Source organism: Hyla sarda (genome assembly GCF_029499605.1).
Source record: "Hyla sarda isolate aHylSar1 chromosome 1 unlocalized genomic scaffold, aHylSar1.hap1 SUPER_1_unloc_2, whole genome shotgun sequence".
In the NCBI taxonomy this organism is placed as follows: domain Eukaryota; kingdom Metazoa; phylum Chordata; class Amphibia; order Anura; family Hylidae; genus Hyla; species Hyla sarda.
Window position 1 is genome coordinate 856,480 of NW_026607581.1, and position 22,002 is coordinate 878,481.

General features: G+C 48.3%; 1 protein-coding gene across 1 annotated transcript in view; it reads right to left on the minus strand.

Moving 5' to 3' along the window:
• The window catches only part of LOC130298059 (zinc finger protein 436-like), a 178,073-nt gene that overhangs the window by 7,119 nt on the left and 148,952 nt on the right, over positions 1–22,002 (minus strand). The window contains exons 2-6 of the mRNA XM_056550952.1: positions 9,500–9,647; positions 8,674–8,853; positions 2,318–2,444; positions 2,170–2,234; positions 1,631–2,003 (exon numbers count right to left, since the gene is read on the minus strand). Of these exons, the coding sequence (XP_056406927.1) occupies positions 1,631–2,003; positions 2,170–2,234; positions 2,318–2,444; positions 8,674–8,853; positions 9,500–9,577 (823 nt within the window). The 5' untranslated portion in view covers positions 9,578–9,647. The remainder of the gene's footprint in view (positions 1–1,630; positions 2,004–2,169; positions 2,235–2,317; positions 2,445–8,673; positions 8,854–9,499; positions 9,648–22,002) is intronic.

Here is a 22,002-nt window from a genome sequence, read left to right on the forward strand (position 1 = left end):
CCCTGAGAAAACTTAGAAAAGATTCATCTTTCGTTAAATAAGACAAAAACCGCCACAAGATGTCAGAACCCTTTGTGCATGATGGCAGGAGCTCCAAGACCACCAGTGCATGATCCGAAATGACCAGGTCCCGTATGTCCACTTCTCTCAAGCGAGAGCACACAAGAGGACTGACTAGGAAATGGTCAATGCGAGACCATGAACCCTGTACGTGTGAGAAGTGCCGCCAAGAGTCTATCAATCCCGTCTGTGTCAGGAAAGGAGGGAGGACCCTGTCACTCTGATTTGGGATGATAGATATGTGAGCTGAGCGTCTATGATCTATTCACTGTATTTAAGTCGCCTCCCAGGATGGTGTGCGGTCCATTAGACCTATTGACTGTATCTGCTAAAGATGCAAAGAAGGAAGAGTTATCACCACTAGGAGCATAAACATTATAAACGTGATATGTGGTACCATTACGGACTAGTTGAAAATGAGAAAAACACCCCTCGTCATCCCTTTCGTGTGAGAGGATGTGGTGCGAGAAAGACTTGTGAAGCAACGTTACAACTCCCGATTTGCCGTCCGCCACTGGGCTGCCAAACACCTTGCCCACCCACAACTTCTGCATTCTCTGAAAATCCTGCTCCGTTAAATGCGTTTCCTGGAGAGGGACCATGTCCGGATGCAGGCGTTTCAAAAAGCGCAGAATTTTTATGCATTTTTGTAGGGAGCATAAACCCTTAACATTCCACATCACCAACTTACACATGGTGAGATAACGTCCCCCGGGGGGCAAGAGAGAGCAGCGGGGAACATATACTGAGGAGAAAATAGCTATGAGGGTGAGGAGAGCATGATGGACAAGAGGACCAAAGATAGGTGAAGGCGAGGAGGAAACATTGGATGGAACCAGAAATACAAGGAAGGTAAAACAGAAAAGGATCTGACATCATGAGAAGAACATGGGGGGGGGGGGAGGCAAAAACACAGAAACAAACAAAGACAACCCGAAAAAGGGCAAGAACAGAAAAAAAAAAAATCCCCAGACAGACCAATCCACAGAATAGAATAGGGGCGGCCATAAATTGGGTAAAGGACTCCACTTTTTTCGGATATGTGGGTGGCTAGAACTCCCACCCCAGACCCCCGACATAAACCAATCAACTGGGCTTAAACGAAAGGGAAAGAATTTACACGTAAAGAGGGGCCTCCAGGGGAATCCTACAGCAACTATAACTAGATGGGTACCTATAGGAACGGGATCCCTCAGTGAAACACGTGGAAACTCATGACCGGAGGAGATTACCCAACCACTACCCTTAAACAGCAAGAATAGTACAAAACCAGGCAATCCCTAGAAGGAACCGTAGAGGTGTGGTGTAACAGAACCATTGGCACAGAAGAACAACAAATGGCATTACATATGTTACAGTGAATAATAAATGACAATAAACCCCTTAACCACAGTGTAAAATGATCCCCTGGGACAGTTAAAGAGGTGCCTCATGGGCCCCATTAGTTTGCACTTTGGCTGAATAGAAGAATATACAGCAAGAGACAGGACAGAGAGATTAAAAAATTCTACACAATTATTACAGCAGAAGAATCTGCGACTTTTCTCTATATTAAGTTGTTACTACTCACCTGGGCGGTTACCTGTAGGAACGTCCTCCTTATACTGCTCATCACCGCTCACATCTGTCTCTTCTTCTTCCTCACTATCTGTAGCATTAATATTGTTCAGATCTTTTCCTGTCGGAATGTCCTCCTTATTCTGCTCATTACCGCTCACATCTGTCTCTTCCTCCTTCATATCTGTCGCCTTAATATTGTTCAGATCTTTTCCTGTCGGAATGTCCTCCTTATTCTGCTCATCACCGCTCACATCTGTCTCTTCCTCCTTCAAATCTGTAGCCTTAATATTGTTCAGATCTTTTCCTGTTGGAATGTCCTCCTTATACTGCTCATCACCACTCACATCTGTCTCTGGAGCATTAATATTGTTCAGATCTTGACCCTGATTCATAAGATGTGGAAGAAATATAGTAAAAGTCATCAGACAGTAGGAGAAGTCACGTGGGATGTTATAGATGAGCAGGAGATGAGGAGTCATGGAGGGTGAGGGGACTGACCACAAGAGCTTCACAGCCCTTCTACAGATCATAGGGAATATCTCCATCTACCTGATCATCCTGTGGAAGAAGAGGACGGGGACACCTCTCTGGTGCTGTTCTCCTATTGGCTCTGACTGTAGGGAACACATACAGAGACTGAATTCATTCTTTACATACAAATAATGAGAGGACGTGTGTATATAGTCATGTCTATTACCTGGTGATGTGAGGGGCTGCTGATCCTCCATCATGACCTGATCCTTGTACTGATCCTTGTGTCCTTCTACATACTCCCACTCCTCCATGGAGAAATAGACCGCCACGTCCTGACACCTTATAGGAACCTGACACATAATGATACAGTCATCACCCCGACCCCTCCAGTGGTGTTACTGTATAATGTCCCAGCATTCCCAGCAGTGTCACCTCTCCAGTCATCACCAGACCCCTCCATTACCGTATAATGTCCCAGCATTCCCAGCAGTGTCACCTCTCCAGTCATCACCAGACCCCTCCATTACTGTATAATGTCCCAGCAGTGTCACCTCTCCAGTCATCACCAGACCCCTCCATTACTGTATAATGTCCCAGCAGTGTAACCTCTCCAGTCATCACCAGACCCCTCCATTACTGTATAATGTCCCAGCAGTGTCACCTCTCCAGCCATCACCAGACCCCTCCATTACTGTATAATGTCCCAGCATTCCCAGCAGTGTCACCTCTCCAGTCATCACCAGACCCCTCCATTACTGTATAATGTCCCAGCATTCCCAGCAGTGTCACCTCTCCAGTCATCACCAGACCCCTAAATTACTGTATAATGTCCCAGCAGTGTCACCTCTCCAGTCATCACCAGACCCCTCCATTACTGTATAATGTCCCAGCAGTGTCACCTCTCCAGTCATCACCAGACCCCTCCATTACTGTATAATGTCCCAGCATTCCTAGCAGTGTCACCTCTCCAATCATCACCAGACTCCTCCATTACTGTATAATGTTCCAGCAGTGTCACCTCTCCAGTCATAACCAGACCCCTCCATTACTGTATAATGTCCCAGCAGTGTCACCTCTCCAGGCATCACCAGACCCCTCCATTACTGTATAATGTCCCAGCAGTGTCACCTCTCCAGTCATCACCAGACCCCTCCATTACTGTATAATGTCCCAACAGTGTCACCTCTCCAGTCATCACCAGACCCCTCCATTACTGTATAATGTCCCAGCAGTGTCACCTCTCCAGTCATCACCAGACCCCTCCATTACTGTATAATGTCCCAGCAATGTCACCTCTCCAGTCATCACCAGACCCCTCCATTACTGTATAATGTCCCAGCAGTGTCACCTCTCCAGTCATCACCAGACCCCTCCATTACTGTATAATGTCCCAGCAGTGTCACCTCTCCAGTCATCACCAGAACCTCCATTACTGTATAATGTCCCAGCATTCCCAGCAGTGTCACCTCTCCAGTCATCACCCGACCCCTCCATTACTGTATAATGTCCCAGCAGTGTCACCTCTCCAGTCATCACCAGACCCCTCCATTACTGTATAATGTCCCAGCAGTGTCACCTCTCCAGTCATCACCAGACCCCTCCATTACTGTATATTGTCCCAGCAGTGTCACCTCTCCAGTCATCACCAGACCCCTCCATTACTGTATAATGTCCCAGCAGTGTCACCTCTCCAGTCATCACCAGACCCCTCCATTACTGTATAATGTCCCAGCATTCCCAGCAGTGTCACCTCTACAGTCATCACCAGACCCCTCCATTACTGTATAATGTCCCAGCATTCCCAGCAGTGTCACCTCTCCAGTCATCACCAGACCCCTCCATTACTGTATAATGTCCCAGCAGTGTCACCTCTCCAGTCATCACCAGACCCCTCCATTACTGTATAATGTCCCAGCAGTGTCACCTCTCCAGTCATCACCAGACTCCTCCATTACTGTATAATGTCCCAGCAGTGTCACCTCTCCAGTCATCACCAGACCCCTCCATTACTGTATAATGTCCCAGCAGTGTCACCTCTCCAGTCATCACCAGACCCCTCCATTACTGTATAATGTCCCAGCAGTGTCACCTCTCCAGTCATCACCAGACCCCTCCATTACTGTATAATGTCCCAGCAGGGTCACCTCTCCAGTCATCACCAGACTCCTCCATTACTGTATAATGTCCCAGCATTCCCAGCAGTGTCACCTCTCCAGTCATCACCAGACCCCTCCATTACTGTATAATGTCCCAGCAGTGTCACCTCTCCAGTCATCACCAGACCCCTCCATTACTGTATAATGTCCCAGCAATGTCACCTCTCCAGTCATCACCAGACCCCTCCATTACTGTATAATGTCCCAGCAGTGTCACCTCTCCAGTCATCACCAGACCCCTCCATTACTGTATAATGTCCCAGCAGTGTCACCTCTCCAGTCATCACCAGACCCCTCCATTACTGTATAATGTCCCAGCAGTGTCACCTCTCCAGTCATCACCAGACCCCTCCATTACTGTATAATGTCCCAGCAGTGTCACCTCTCCAGTCATCACCAGACCCCTCCATTACTGTATAATGTCCCCGCAGGGTCACCTCTCCAGTCATCACCAGACCCCTCCATTACTGTATAATGTCCCAGCAGTGTCACCTCTCCAGTCATCACCAGACCCCTCCATTACTGTATAATGTCCCAGCAGTGTCACCTCTCCAGTCATCACCAGACCCCTCCATTACTGTATAATGTCCCAGCATTCCCAGCAGTGTCACCTCTCCAGTCATCATCAGACCCCTCCATTACTGTATAATGTCCCAGCAGTGTCACCTCTCCAGTCATCACCAGACCCCTCCATTACTGTATAATGTCCCAGCAGTGTCACCTCTCCAGTCATCACCAGACCCCTCCATTACTGTATAATGTCCCAGCAGTGTCACCTCTCCAGTCATCACCAGACCCCTCCATTACTGTATAATGTCCCAGCAGTGTCACCTCTCCAGTCATCACCAGACTCCTCCATTACTGTATAATGTCCCAGCAGTGTCACCTCTCCAGTCATCACCAGACCCCTCCATTACTGTATAATGTCCCAGCAGTGTCACCTCTCCAGTCATCACCAGACCCCTCCATTACTGTATATTGTCCCAGCAGTGTCACCTCTCCAGTCATCACCAGACTCCTCCATTACTGTATAATGTCCCAGCAGTGTCACCTCTCCAGTCATCACCAGACCCCTCCATTACTGTATAATGTCCCAGCATTCCCAGCAGTGTCACCTCTACAGTCATCACCAGACCCCTCCATTACTGTATAATGTCCCAGCATTCCCAGCAGTGTCACCTCTCCAGTCATCACCAGACCCCTCCATTACTGTATAATGTCCCAGCAGTGTCACCTCTCCAGTCATCACCAGACCCCTCCATTACTGTATAATGTCCCAGCAGTGTCACCTCTCCAGTCATCACCAGACTCCTCCATTACTGTATAATGTCCCAGCAGTGTCACCTCTCCAGTCATCACCAGACCCCTCCATTACTGTATAATGTCCCAGCAGTGTCACCTCTCCAGTCATCACCAGACCCCTCCATTACTGTATAATGTCCCAGCAGTGTCACCTCTCCAGTCATCACCAGACCCCTCCATTACTGTATAATGTCCCAGCAGGGTCACCTCTCCAGTCATCACCAGACTCCTCCATTACTGTATAATGTCCCAGCATTCCCAGCAGTGTCACCTCTCCAGTCATCACCAGACCCCTCCATTACTGTATAATGTCCCAGCAGTGTCACCTCTCCAGTCATCACCAGACCCCTCCATTACTGTATAATGTCCCAGCAATGTCACCTCTCCAGTCATCACCAGACCCCTCCATTACTGTATAATGTCCCAGCAGTGTCACCTCTCCAGTCATCACCAGACCCCTCCATTACTGTATAATGTCCCAGCAGTGTCACCTCTCCAGTCATCACCAGACCCCTCCATTACTGTATAATGTCCCAGCAGTGTCACCTCTCCAGTCATCACCAGACCCCTCCATTACTGTATAATGTCCCAGCAGTGTCACCTCTCCAGTCATCACCAGACCCCTCCATTACTGTATAATGTCCCCGCAGGGTCACCTCTCCAGTCATCACCAGACCCCTCCATTACTGTATAATGTCCCAGCAGTGTCACCTCTCCAGTCATCACCAGACCCCTCCATTACTGTATAATGTCCCAGCAGTGTCACCTCTCCAGTCATCACCAGACCCCTCCATTACTGTATAATGTCCCAGCATTCCCAGCAGTGTCACCTCTCCAGTCATCATCAGACCCCTCCATTACTGTATAATGTCCCAGCAGTGTCACCTCTCCAGTCATCACCAGACCCCTCCATTACTGTATAATGTCCCAGCAGTGTCACCTCTCCAGTCATCACCAGACCCCTCCATTACTGTATAATGTCCCAGCAGTGTCACCTCTCCAGTCATCACCAGACCCCTCCATTACTGTATAATGTCCCAGCAGTGTCACCTCTCCAGTCATCACCAGACTCCTCCATTACTGTATAATGTCCCAGCAGTGTCACCTCTCCAGTCATCACCAGACCCCTCCATTACTGTATAATGTCCCAGCAGTGTCACCTCTCCAGTCATCACCAGACCCCTCCATTACTGTATAATGTCCCAGCAGTGTCACCTCTCCAGTCATCACCAGACCCCTCCATTACTGTATAATGTCCCAGCAGGGTCACCTCTCCAGTCATCACCAGACTCCTCCATTACTGTATAATGTCCCAGCATTCCCAGCAGTGTCACCTCTCCAGTCATCACCAGACCCCTCCATTACTGTATAATGTCCCAGCAGTGTCACCTCTCCAGTCATCACCAGACCCCTCCATTACTGTATAATGTCCCAGCAGTGTCACCTCTACAGTCATCACCAGACCCCTCCATTACTGTATAATGTCCCAGCAGTGTCACCTCTCCAGTCATCACCAGACCCCTCCATTACTGTATAATGTCCCAGCAGTGTCACCTCTCCAGTCATCACCAGACCCCTCCATTACTGTATAATGTCCCCGCAGGGTCACCTCTCCAGTCATCACCAGACCCCTCCATTACTGTATAATGTCCCAGCAGTGTCACCTCTCCAGTCATCACCAGACCCCTCCATTACTGTATAATGTCCCAGCAGTGTCACCTCTCCAGTCATCACCAGACCCCTCCATTACTGTATAATGTCCCAGCATTCCCAGCAGTGTCACCTCTCCAGTCATCATCAGACCCCTCCATTACTGTATAATGTCCCAGCAGTGTCACCTCTCCAGTCATCACCAGACCCCTCCATTACTGTATAATGTCCCAGCAGTGTCACCTCTCCAGTCATCACCAGACCCCTCCATTACTGTATAATGTCCCAGCAGTGTCACCTCTCCAGTCATCACCAGACCCCTCCATTACTGTATAATGTCCCAGCAGTGTCACCTCTCTAGTCATCACCAGACCCCTCCATTACTGTATAATGTCCCAGCAGTGTCACCTCTCCAGTCATCACCAGACCCCTCCATTACTGTATAATGTCCCAGCAGTGTCACCTCTCCAGTCATCACCAGACCCCTCCATTACTGTATAATGTCCCAGCAGGGTCACCTCTCCAGTCATCACCAGACTCCTCCATTACTGTATAATGTCCCAGCATTCCCAGCAGTGTCACCTCTCCAGTCATCACCAGACCCCTCCATTACTGTATAATGTCCCAGCAGTGTCACCTCTCCAGTCATCACCAGACCCCTCCATTACTGTATAATGTCCCAGCAATGTCACCTCTCCAGTCATCACCAGACCCCTCCATTACTGTATAATGTCCCAGCAGTGTCACCTCTCCAGTCATCACCAGACCCCTCCATTACTGTATAATGTCCCAGCAGTGTCACCTCTCCAGTCATCACCAGACCCCTCCATTACTGTATAATGTCCCAGCAGTGTCACCTCTCCAGTCATCACCAGACCCCTCCATTACTGTATAATGTCCCAGCAGTGTCACCTCTCCAGTCATCACCAGACCCCTCCATTACTGTATAATGTCCCCGCAGGGTCACCTCTCCAGTCATCACCAGACCCCTCCATTACTGTATAATGTCCCAGCAGTGTCACCTCTCCAGTCATCACCAGACCCCTCCATTACTGTATAATGTCCCAGCAGTGTCACCTCTCCAGTCATCACCAGACCCCTCCATTACTGTATAATGTCCCAGCATTCCCAGCAGTGTCACCTCTCCAGTCATCATCAGACCCCTCCATTACTGTATAATGTCCCAGCAGTGTCACCTCTCCAGTCATCACCAGACCCCTCCATTACTGTATAATGTCCCAGCAGTGTCACCTCTCCAGTCATCACCAGACCCCTCCATTACTGTATAATGTCCCAGCAGTGTCACCTCTCCAGTCATCACCAGACCCCTCCATTACTGTATAATGTCCCAGCAGTGTCACCTCTCTAGTCATCACCAGACCCCTCCATTACTGTATAATGTCCCAGCAGTGTCACCTCTCCAGTCATCACCAGACCCCTCCATTACTGTATAATGTCCCAGCAGGGTCACCTCTCCAGTCAGCAGCTCCATCATCTTGTTGATGAGTTCTAGGATCTTCTGTTCATCCATTTCCTCATGTATCAGGGAGTGAGGTGGGGGCCCCGGGATTGGGCTCAGGGTTCTTCCCCATCCTTCACACACAGGGGCCCGACAGCGCCCACTAGAGGACTTCTTCACTACTGTGTAATCCTGTGTATGGAGAGACACATTAATATCACTACATACATTCCCAGAATCCCTCACCTCTCCAGTCATATCCATCTGTTATTTTATAGATAAGAATGAGGTCATGTGACATCACTCCCAGAATCCCTCACCTCTCCAGTCATATCCATCTGTTATTACATAGATAAGAATGAGGTCATGTGACATCACTCCCAGAATCCCTCACCTCTCCAGTCATATCCATCTGTTATTACATAGATAAGAATGAGGACATGTGACATCACTCCCAGAATCCCTCACCTCTCCAGTCATATCCATCTGTTATTACATAGATAAGAATGAGGTCATGTGACATCACTCCCAGAATCCCTCACCTCTCCAGTCATATCCATCTGTTATTACATAGATAAGAATGAGGTCATGTGACATCACTCCCAGAATCCCTCACCTCTCCAGTCATATCCATCTGTTATTACATAGATAAGAATGAGGTCATGTGACATCACTCCCAGAATCCCTCACCTCTCCAGTCATATCCATCTGTTATTTCATAGATAAGAATGAGGTCATGTGACATCACTCCCAGAATCCCTCACCTCTCCAGTCATATCCATCTGTTATTACATAGATAAGAATGAGGTCATGTGACATCACTCCCAGAATCCCTCACCTCTCCAGTAAGCCGGAAGAGTATCTGTAGGGTGAGGTTTATGATCCTGTCGGCCATCTTGTTCCTGTCTCTCTCCATGGTTGATGGGTCATCCAGGAGAAGTCTCTTATATAGAAGATATCAGCAGAGGATCCTGGATTGGAGAAACCTGAAGGGAAGAAGAGGAGACGATGAGAAATGGCGGCTGCTAATAGAAACAACAACAGAGAAAGAGACAACTACATAGAAAGTTCTGGATCTTGTGATCTTCTTCCTTAAGTCATAAAACCTTGTGGACCTGAAGGAGTTAATAGTAATGTCCCCTCCCCCAGCGCTCCTGATGTCACCACACCCTTATATACCTCCACCTGCAGACAGTACAGGAGCCGTGTGCTTACAGGACCTGCGATGATGTCACCGTCATTTGATCAGTCACATGGAGGAGGAGGAGGAGTCACATGATCAGGGGCTGCTGCTCTAGGCTCATCTGCTCAGTGTATGCAGGACTCTGCTGTCACATGACCATTATCACAGGTCCTTCAACTACAATCTCTTCTATCCAGCACTACACAACCCCGCCCACAACTGTCACATGATCCTCCCCACAGGTCCTTTACCCACAGTCATATTTATACTGCTAAACTTTGCCCCCAAATGTACTGGTCACATGATTGTGACATCATCACAGGTCCTACACCTCCAGCATGTAGCAGATACAGAGCAGGTCCTGGTGGGGCAGTCACTGCTGTTGTGTTGTGTGTGGAGATCTCTCAGAGCAGCAGCCCCTGATCATGTGACTCCTCCTCCATGTGACTGATCACATGACGGTGACATCATCGCAGGTCCTGTAAGCACACGGCTCCTCTACAGATACAGGTATGTGTGTGCGGTCACCATCAGATCAGGATTATTGGGGATGTTATTAACCCTTAAAAGACTAGTGCAGTGACAAATAACATCCTCTATCCAAAGGATAGGGGATAAGTTATAGATTGCGGGTGTCCAACAGCTGGGATCCCCCGCGATCTCCTGTACGGGGTCACGGCAGTTTGCAGCAAGCGCGCGATCCGACCCCCACTGGAAGCAGCTGCCGAAGCTCCCCCTCCATGTATTTCTATGGGATACATGGTGGGGGCGTTTTGGCCGCCATATGTGCAGGGGTTGGTACGCCCCCTTCCTGTGGACTGTCGGGGCCCCGTACAAGAGATCGCAGGGGGTCCCAGCAGTCAGACCCTTGCGATCTATAACTTGTCCCCTATCCGTTGGTTATTTTTTTTACTACAGAACTCCTTTAACCCCTTAAGGACCGGGGTTTTTCCGTTTTTGCACTTTCGTTTTTTGCTCCTTGCCTTTAAAAAATCATAACTCTTTCAATTTTGCACCTAAAAATCCATATGATGGCTTGTGAGATAAAATTGAAAAAAAAAACGCCGTTTTGTAACTTTTGGGGGTTTCCGTTTCTACGTAGTACATTTTTCAGTAAAAATGACACCTTATCTTTATTCTGTAGGTCCATACGATTAAAATGATACCCTACTTATATAGGTTTGATTTTGTCGGACTTCTGGAAAAAATCATAACTACATGCAGGAAAATTAATACGTTTAAAATTGTCATCTTCTGACCCCTATAAATTTTTCCGCGTATGGGGCGGTATGAGGACTCATTTTTTGCGCCGTGATTTGAAGTTTTTAATGGTACCATTTTTGCATTGATAGGACTTATTGATCGCTTTTTATTCATTTTTAAATTATATAAAAAGTGACCAAAAATGTACTATTTTGGACTTTGGAATTTTTTTGCGCGTACGCCATTGACCGTGCGGTTTAATTAATGATATTTTTTTATAATTCGGACATTTCCACACACGGCGATACCACATATGTTTATTTTTATTTACACTGTGTTTTTTTTTTATGGGAAAGGGGGGGGGGTGATTCAAACTTTTAATAGGGGAGGGGTTAAATGATCTTCACTTTTTTTTTTCCACTTTTTTTTTTTTTGCAGTGTTATAGGTCCCATAGGGACCTATAACACTGCACACACTGATCTTTTACAGGGACCTATAACACTGCGCACACTGATCTTTTACATTGATCATTATTATCCCATAGGGACCTATAACACTGCACACACTGATCTTTTACATTGATCAATGGTTTCTCATAGGAAACCAGTGATCGATAATTCTCAGGCACGGAGCAGTCATTCGGTGATCGGACAGCGAGGAGGCAGGTAGGGACCCTCCGGCTGTCCTGTAAGCTGTTCGGGAGGCCGCGATTTCGCCGCGGCTATCCCGAACAGCCCACTGAGCTAACCGGCACTTTTTACTTTCACTTTTAGCCGCGTGGCTCAGCTTTTAGCGCACGGCTAAAGGGTTAATAGCGCGCAGCACCCCGATCAGTGTCGCGCGCTATTAGCGGCGGGTCCTGGCTTCACTATGACGCCGGGCCCGCCGTGATATGATGCAGGGTCACCGTGGGACCCCGCGTTATATCACAGGAGCGGGACCAAGGACGTACTCATACGTCCTTGGTCCTTAAGGGGTTAAGAACATGCAGTACATTTACGCCCTGCGTCCCATATGGGATTTAGAGCTTAGGAGCTATACGCAGCCAGGACTCACCGCTAATAATTAACCCATTAAAGGGGTACTCTGCTGCCCCAGTGGTTGTGTCACAGGGGGTTGTGTCACAGCCATGCCCCTCGTTCCGTCACGCCCTCTCAATGCAGGTCTATGGAAGGAGGCGTGTTTGTATGGTGAAGGGCTGCAGGTCACCTCCCTGCCCATCCTGTCATTTGGTTAATTTCTTCTCTGGGTATTAGCCATTTCTTCCATACAGCAATCTAAGATGGCCGCCTCTGTTGTCCCGGTGGCTGCTTCTACCTCCTTCCTTACGGCTGCACAGCCTGCACACGAGGCACAGCGGTAACATATGGTCTCTCCTCAGAGGCTTCTCCCTCAGCCTTCTCTGCTCGGGGCCCCTCTTTTCCATCCCCTTTACCACAAACAACGTGTTCCAGATGAAAAGGGTCTATAACGTGGGCACCTGGAGGGGCAACATCCACGTCAGGATTCAAACTCCCGACATAGTGTCGTCCCAACCCTGGAGACCAGATTGGCTTTCTGCCCAGATTCTGGACAATTATGTAACATTCCGGGACAATAATTCCCAGTGTGACGCGGATCCATTCACCTATGATCCCTCCAACGCTTTATGTGAACTAAAGTACAAAAAGCACAGAGAAGTGTCATGTGACCATGTCAAAGAAGTCTTTACACCCCCTGAGGGGAGGCACAATGGTTTGTTTGTGTCTCGTTGTTGTAATGTTTCCGCCATGTTTGGTCTGAGTGAAGGTCTTTACACCCCCTGAGGGGAGGCACAATGGTTTGTTTGTGTCTCGTTGTTGTAATGTTTCCTCCATGTTTGGTCTGAGTGAAGGTCTTAACACCCCTGAGGGGAGTCACAATGGTTTGTTTGTGTCTCGTTGTTGTAATGTTTCCGCCATGTTTGCTCTGAGTGAAGGTCTTTACACCCCCTGAGGGGAGGCACAATGGTTTGTTTGTGTCTCGTTGTTGTAATGTTTCCGCCATGTTTGCTCTGAGTGAAGGTCTTTACACCCCTGAGGGGAGGCACAATGGTTTGTTTGTGTCTCGTTGTTGTAATGTTTCCGCCATGTTTGCTCTGAGTGAAGGTCTTTACACCCCTGAGGGGAGGCACAATGGTTTGTTTGTGTCTCGTTGTTGTAATGTTTCCGCCATGTTTGCTCTGAGTGAAGGTCTTTACACCCCTGAGGGGAGGCACAATGGTTTGTTTGTGTCTCGTTGTTATAATGTTTCCGCCATGTTTGGTCTGAGTGAAGGTCTTTACACCCCTGAGGGGAGGCACAATGGTTTGTTTGTGTCTCGTTGTTGTAATGTTTCCGCCATGTTTGCTCTGAGTGAAGGTCTTTACACCCCTGAGGGGGGGCACAATGGTTTGTTTGTGTCTCGTTGTTGTAATGTTTCCGCCATGTTTGCTCTGAGTGAAGGTCTTTACACCCCTGAGGGGAGGCACAATGGTTTGTTTGTGTCTCGTTGTTGTAATGTTTCCGCCATGTTTGCTCTGAGTGAAGGTCTTTACACCCCTGAGGGGAGGCACAATGGTTTGTTTGTGTCTCGTTGTTGTAATGTTTCCGCCATGTTTGCTCTGAGTGAAGGTCTTTACACCCCTGAGGGGAGGCACAATGGTTTGTTTGTGTCTCGTTGTAATGTTTCCGCCATGTTTGGTCTGAGTGAAGGTCTTTACACCCCTGAGGGGAGGCACAATGGTTTGTTTGTGTCTCGTTGTTGTAATGTTTCCGCCATGTTTGCTCTGAGTGAAGGTCTTTACACCCCTGAGGGGAGGCACAATGGTTTGTTTGTGTCTCGTTGTTGTAATGTTTCCGCCATGTTTGCTCTGAGTGAAGGTCTTTACACCCCTGAGGGGAGGCACAATGGTTTTTGTGTCTCGTTGTTGTAATGTTTCCGCCATGTTTGCTCTGAGTGAAGGTCTTTACACCCCTGAGGGGAGGCACAATGGTTTGTTTGTGTCTCGTTGTTGTAATGTTTCCGCCATGTTTGCTCTGAGTGAAGGTCTTTACACCCCTGAGGGGAGGCACAATGGTTTGTTTGTGTCTCGTTGTTGTAATGTTTCCGCCATGTTTGCTCTGAGTGAAGGTCTTTACACCCCTGAGGGGAGGCACAATGGTTTGTTTGTGTCTCGTTGTTGTAATGTTTCCGCCATGTTTGCTCTGAGTGAAGGTCTTTACACCCCCTGAGGGGAGGCACAATGGTTTGTTCGCAGTGGGATACATACAATGAAGGAATATCAGGTCTAGATGTCCTCAGTCCACTATGAGAGAAGGTGAGATGAGGTAAAGCCGCTCACAATAAGCGTATACGTATGTATATAACAGAAGGTGATGTGAGGAAATGCTTGGGATTAGTAGGACGCAGAAGTTCTCGATCGTGTGTGGAAATATCCCAGATGGATGATCCCTTTATCAGTGATTCCAGTGCGGTGTCACCAAATCCCTTATATGTGTAACTGTTTATTGTCTGGAGTCATGATATTTGGCGCCCTCCAGTGGTCGGGGTAAACACCTAGTTGGCATCAGAATAACTGACTATAGTTAAAATAGGATGGTAAGAGAAGGTGTGTGACATAGGACAGTGACCTCCTGACCTCCGACCATCACAGGTCACATCTACTGGATGATGAAGAATCCTCAGACACTTTGTCCACCATTTCCATCTTCTCACCACTCGTGGCTTCTGGTATTACCTGGATAACATGGAAGGTGGATTCCTGTCTCCATATTCTGCCCATCCCCCATGACTCCGCCCCAGACTATGATGGATCCCCTGACTAGGTTTACAGCCTCCATGATTGTGACTATAATGTCTCCTCAGATGTTTCCTCAGATTATCTACAGGAAATGGATTTTATTTCTCCATAGAATCTGGTGCGGTTTATCATCATCTCCTCTTCTTCCCTTCAGGTTTCTCCAATCCAGGATCCTCTGCTGATATCTTCTATATAAGAGAATTCTCCTGGATGACCCATCAACCATGGAGAGAGACAGGAACAAGATGGCCGACAGGATCATAAACCTCACCCTACAGATACTCTTCCGGCTTACTGGAGAGGTGAGGGATTCTGGGAGTGATGTCACATGACCTCATTCTTATCTATGTAATAACAGATGGACATGACTGGAGAGGTGAGGGATTCTGGGAGGGTTGTCACATGACCTCATTCTTATCTATGTAATAACAGATGGATATGACTGGAGAGGTGAGGGATTCTGGGAGTGATGTCACATGACCTCATTCTTATCTATGTAATAACAGATGGATATGACTGGAGAGGTGAGGGATTCTGGGAGTGATGTCACATGACCTCATTCTTATCTATGTAATAACAGATGGATATGACTGGAGAGGTGAGGGATTCTGGGAGTGATGTCACATGACCTCATTCCTATCTATGTAATAACAGATGGATATGACTGGAGAGGTGAGGGATTCTGGGAGTGATGTCACATGACCTGATTCTTATCTATGTAATAACAGATGGATATGACTGGAGAGGTGAGGGATTCTGGGAGTGATGTCACATGACCTCATTCTTATCTATGTAATAACAGATGGATATGACTGGAGAGGTGAGGGATTCTGGGAGTGATGTCACATGACCTCATTCTTATCTATGTAATAACAGATGGATATGACTGGAGAGGTGAGGGATTCTGAGAGTGATGTCACATGACCTCATTCTCATCTATGTGATAACAGATGGATATGACTGGAGAGGTGAGGGATTCTGGGAGTGATGTCACATGACCTCATTCTTATCTATGTAATAACAGATGGATATGACTGGAGAGGTGAGGGATTCTGGGAGTGATGTCACATGACCTCATTCTTATCTATATAATAACAGATGGATATGACTGGAGAGGTGAGGGATTCTGGGAGTGATGTCACATGACCTCATTCTTATCTATGTAATAACAGATGGATATGACTGGAGAGGTGAGGGATTCTGGGAATGATGTCACATGACCTCATTCTTATCTATGTAATAACAGATGGATATGACTGGAGAGGTGAGGGATTCTGAGAGTGATGTCACATGACCTCATTCTTATCTATGTGATAACAGATGGATATGACTGGAGAGGTGAGGGATTCTGGGAGTGATGTCACATGACCTCATTCTTATCTATGTAATAACAGATGAATATGACTGGAGAGGTGAGGGATTCCTGGGAGTGATGTCACATGACCTCATTCTTATCTATATAATAACAGATGGATATGACTGGAGAGGTGAGGGATTCTGGGAGTGATGTCCCATTACCTCATTCTTATCCATGTAATAACAGATGGATATGACTGGAGAAGTGAGGGATTCTGGGAGTGATGTCACATGACCTCATTCTTATCGATGTAATAACAGATGGATATGACTGGAGAGGTGAGGGATTCTGGGAGTGATGTCACATGACCTCATTCTTATATATGTAATAATAGATAGATATGACTGGAGAGGTGAGGGATTCTGGGAGTGATGTCACATGACCTCATTCTTATCTATGTAATAACAGATGGATATGACTGGAGAGGTGAGGGATTCTGGGAATGTATGTAGTGATATTAATGTGTCTCTCCATACACAGGATTACACAGTAGTGAAGAAGTCCTCTAGTGGGCGCTGTCGGGCCCCTGTGTGTGAAGGATGGGGAAGAACCCTGAGCCCAATCCCGTTGCCCCCACCTCACTCCCTGATACATGAGGAAATGGATGAACAGAAGATCCTAGAACTCATCAACAAGATGATGGAGCTGCTGACTGGAGAGGTGACACTGCTGGGACATTATACAGTAATGGAGGGGTCTGGTGATGACGAGAGGTGACACTGCTGGGACATTATACAGTAATGGAGGGGTCTGGTGATGACTGGAGAGGTGACACTGCTGGGACATCATACAGTAATGGAGGGGTCTGGTGATGACTGGAGAGGTGACACTGCTGAGACATTATACAGTAATGGAGGGGTCTGGTGATGACTGGAGAGGTGACCCTGCTGGGACATTATACAGTAATGGAGGGGTCTGGTGATGACTGGAGAGGTGACACTGCTGGGACATTATACAGTAATGGAGGGGTCTGGTGATGACTGGAGTGGTGACACTGCTGGGATATTATACAGTAATGGAGGGGTCTGGTGATGTCTGGAGAGGTGACACTGCTGGGACATAATACAGTAATGGAGGGGTCTGGTGATGACTGGAGAGGTGACACTGCTGGGACATTATACAGTAATGGAGGGGTCTGGTGATGACTGGAGAGGTGACACTGCTGGGACATTATACAGTAATGGAGGGGTCTGGTGATGACTGGAGAGGTGACACTGCTGGGACATTATACAGTAATGGAGGGGTCTGGTGATGACTGGAGAGATGACACTGCTGGGACATTATACAGTAATGGAGGGGTCTGGTGATGACTGGAGAGGTGACACTGCCGGGACATTATACAGTAATGGAGGGGTCTGGTGATTACTGGAGAGGTGACACTGCTGGGACATTATACAGTAATGGAGGGGTCTGGTGATGACTGGAGAGGTGACACTGCTGGGAAAGCTGGGACATTATACAGTAATGGAGGGGTCTGGTGATGACTGGAGAGGTGACCCTGCTGGGACATTATACAGTAATGGAGGGGTCTGGTGATGACTGGAGAGGTGACCCTGCTGGGACATTATACAGTAATGGAGGGGTCTGGTGATGACTGGAGAGGTGACACTGCTGGGACATTATACAGTAATGGAGGGGTCTGGTGATGACTGGAGAGGTGACACTGCTGGGACATTATACAGTAATGGAGGGGTCTGGTGATGACTGGAGAGGTGACACTGCTGGGACATTATACAGTAATGGAGGGGTCTGGTGATGACTGGAGAGGCGACACTGCTGGGAATGCTGGGACATTATACAGTAATGGAGGGGTCTGGTGATGACTGGAGAGGTGACACTGCTGGGACATTATACAGTAATGGAGGGGTCTGGTGATGACTGGAGAGGTGACACTGCTGGGAATTCTGGGACATTATACAGTAATGGAGGGGTCTGGTGATGACTGGAGAGGTGACACTGCTGGGAATGCTGGGACATTATACAGTAATGGAGGGGTCTGGTGATGACTGGAGAGGTGACCCTGCTGGGACATTATACAGTAATGGAGGGGTCTGGTGATGACTGGAGAGGTGACACTGCTGGGACATTATACAGTAATGGAGGGGTCTGGTGATGACTGGAGAGGTGACACTGCTGGGAATGCTGGGACATTATACAGTAATGGAGGGGTCTGGTGATGACTAGAGAGGTGACACTGCTGGGAATGCTGGGACATTATACAGTAATGGAGGGGTCTGGTGATGACTGGAGAGGTGACACTGCTGGGACATTATACAGTAATGGAGGGGTCTGGTGATGACTGGAGAGGTGACACTGCTGGGACATTATACAGTAATGGAGGGGTCTGGTGATAACTGGAGAGGTGACACTGCTGGGAATGCTGGGACATTATACAGTAATGGAGGGGTCTGGTGATGACTGGAGAGGTGACACTGCTGGGACATTATACAGTAATGGAGGGGTCTGGTGATGACTGGAGAGGTGACCCTGCTGGGACATTATACAGTAATGGAGGGGCCTGGTGATGACTGGAGAGGTGACACTGCTGGGACATTATACAGTAATGGAGGGGTCTGGTGATGACTGGAGAGGTGACACTGCTGGGAATACTGGGACATTATACAGTAATGGAGGGGTCTGGTGATGACTGGAGAGGTGACACTGCTGAGACATTATACAGTAATGGAGGGGTCTGGTGATGACTGGAGAGGTGACACTGCTGGGACATTATACAGTAATGGGGGGGTCTGGTGATGACTGGAGAGGTGACACTGCTGGGACATTATACAGTAATGGAGGGGTCTGGTGATGACTGGAGAGGTGACACTGCTGGGACATTATACAGTAATGGAGGGGTCTGGTGATGACTGGAGAGGTGACACTGCTGGGACATTATACAGTAATGGAGGGGTCTGGTGATGACTGGAGAGGTGACACTGCTGGTAATGCTGGGACATTACACAGTAATGGAGGGGTCTGGTGATGACTGGAGAGGTGACACTGCTGGGACATTATACAGTAATGGAGGGGTCTGGTGATGACTGGAGAGGTGACCCTGCTGGGACATTATACAGTAATGGAGGGGTCTGGTGATGACTGGAGAGGTGACACTGCTGGGACATTATACAGTAATGGAGGGGTCTGGTGATGACTGGAGAGGTGACACTGCTGGGAATGTTGGGACATTATACAGTAATGGAGGGGTCTGGTGATGACTGGAGAGGTGACACTGCTGGGACATTATACAGTAATGGAGGGGTCTGGTGATGACTGGAGAGGTGACACTGCTGGGACATTATACAGTAATGTAGGGATCTGGTGATGACTGGAGAGGTGACACTGCTGGGACATTATACAGTAATGGAGGGGTCTGGTGATGACTGGAGAGGTGACACTGCTGGGACATTATACAGTAATGGAGGGGTCTGGTGATGACTGGAGAGGTGACACTGCTGGGACATTATACAGTAATGGAGGAGTCTGGTGATGACTGGAGAGGTGACACTGCTGGGACATTATACAGTAATGGAGGGGTCTGGTGATGACTGGAGAGGTGACACTGCTGGGACATTATACAGTAATGGAGGGGTCTGGTGATGACTGGAGAGGTGACCCTGCTGGGACATTATACAGTAATGGAGGAGTCTGGTGATGACTGGAGAGGTGACACTGCTGGGACATTATACAGTAATGGAGGGGTCTGGTGATGACTGGAGAGGTGACACTGCTGGGACATTATACAGTAATGGAGGGGTCTGGTGATGACTGGAGAGGTGACACTGCTGGGACATTATACAGTAATGGAGGGGTCTGGTGATGACTGGAGAGGTGACACTGCTGGGAATACTGGGACATTATACAGTAATGGAGGGGTCTGGTGATGACTGGAGAGGTGACACTGCTGGGACATTATACAGTAATGGAGGGGTCTGGTGATGACTGGAGAGGTGACACTGCTGGGACATTATATAGTAATGGACGGGTCTGGTGATGACTGGAGAGGTGACACTGCTGGGACATTATACAGTAATGGAGGGGTCTGGTGATGACTGGAGAGGTGACACTGCTGGGACATTATACAGTAATGGAGGGGTCTGGTGATGACTGGAGAGGTGACACTGCTGGGACATTATACAGTAATGGAGGAGTCTGGTGATGACTGGAGAGGTGACACTGCTGGGACATTATACAGTAATGGAGGGGTCTGGTGATGACTGGAGAGGTGACACTGCTGGGACATTATACAGTAATAGAGGGGTCTGGTGATGACTGGAGAGGTGACACTGCTGGGACATTATACAGTAATGGAGGGGTCTGGTGATGACTGGAGAGGTGACACTGCTGGGACATTATACAGTAATGGAGGGGTCTGGTGATGACTGGAGAGGTGACACTGCTGGGACATTATACAGTAATGGAGGGGTCTGGTGATGACTGGAGAGGTGACACTGCTGGGACATTATACAGTAATGGAGGGGTCTGGTGATGACTGGAGAGGTGACACTGCTAGGACATTATACAGTAATGGAGGGGTCTGGTGATGACTGGAGAGGTGACACTGCGGGGACATTATACAGTAATGGAGGGGTCTGGTGATGACTGGAGAGGTGACACTGCTGGGACATTATACAGTAATGGAGGGGTCTGGTGATGACTGGAGAGGTGACACTGCTGGGACATTATACAGTAATGGAGGGGTCTGGTGATGACTGGAGAGGTGACACTGCTGGGACATTATACAGTAATGGAGGGGTCTGGTGATGACTGGAGAGGTGACACTGCTGGGACATTATACAGTAATGGAGGGGTCTGGTGATGACTGGAGAGGTGACACTGCTGGGACATTATACAGTAATGGAGGGGTCTGGTGATGACTGGAGAGGTGACACTGCTGGAACATTATACAGTAATGGAGGGGTCTGGTGATGACTGGAGAGGTGACACTGCTGGGACATTATACAGTAATGGAGGGGTCTGGTGATGACTGGAGAGGTGACCCTGCTGGGACATTATACAGTAATGGAGGGGTCTGATGATGACTGGAGAGGTGACACTGCTAGGACATTATACAGTAATGGAGGGGTCTGGTGATGACTGGAGAGGTGACACTGCTGGGACATTATACAGTAATGGAGGGGTCTGGTGATGACTGGAGAGGTGACACTGCTGGGACATTATACAGTAATGGAGGGGTCTGGTGATGATTAGATAGGTGACACTGTTGGGACATTATACAGTAATGGAGGGGTCTGGTGATGACTGGAGAGGTGACACTGCGGGGACATTATACAGTAATGGAGGGGTCTGGTGATGACTGGAGAAGTGACACTGCTGGGACATTATACAGTAATGGAGGGGTCTGGTGATGACTGGAGAGGTGACCCTGCTGGGACATTATACAGTAATGGAGGGGTCTGGTGATGACTGGAGAGGTGACACTGCTGGGACATTATACAGTAATGGAGGGGTCTGATGATGACTGGAGAGGTGACTGCTGGGACATTATACAGTAATGGAGGGGTCTGGTGATGACTGGAGAGGTGACCCTGCTGGGACATTATACAGTAATGGAGGGGTCTGGTGATGACTGGAGAGGTGACACTGTTGGGACATTATACAGTAATGGAGGGGTCTGGTGATGACTGGAGAGGTGACACTGCTGGGACATTATACAGTAATGGAGGGGTCTGGTGATGACTGGAGAGGTGACACTGCTGGGACATTATACAGTAATGGAGGGGTCTGGTGATGACTGGAGAGGTGACACTGCTGGGACATTATACAGTAATGGAGGGGTC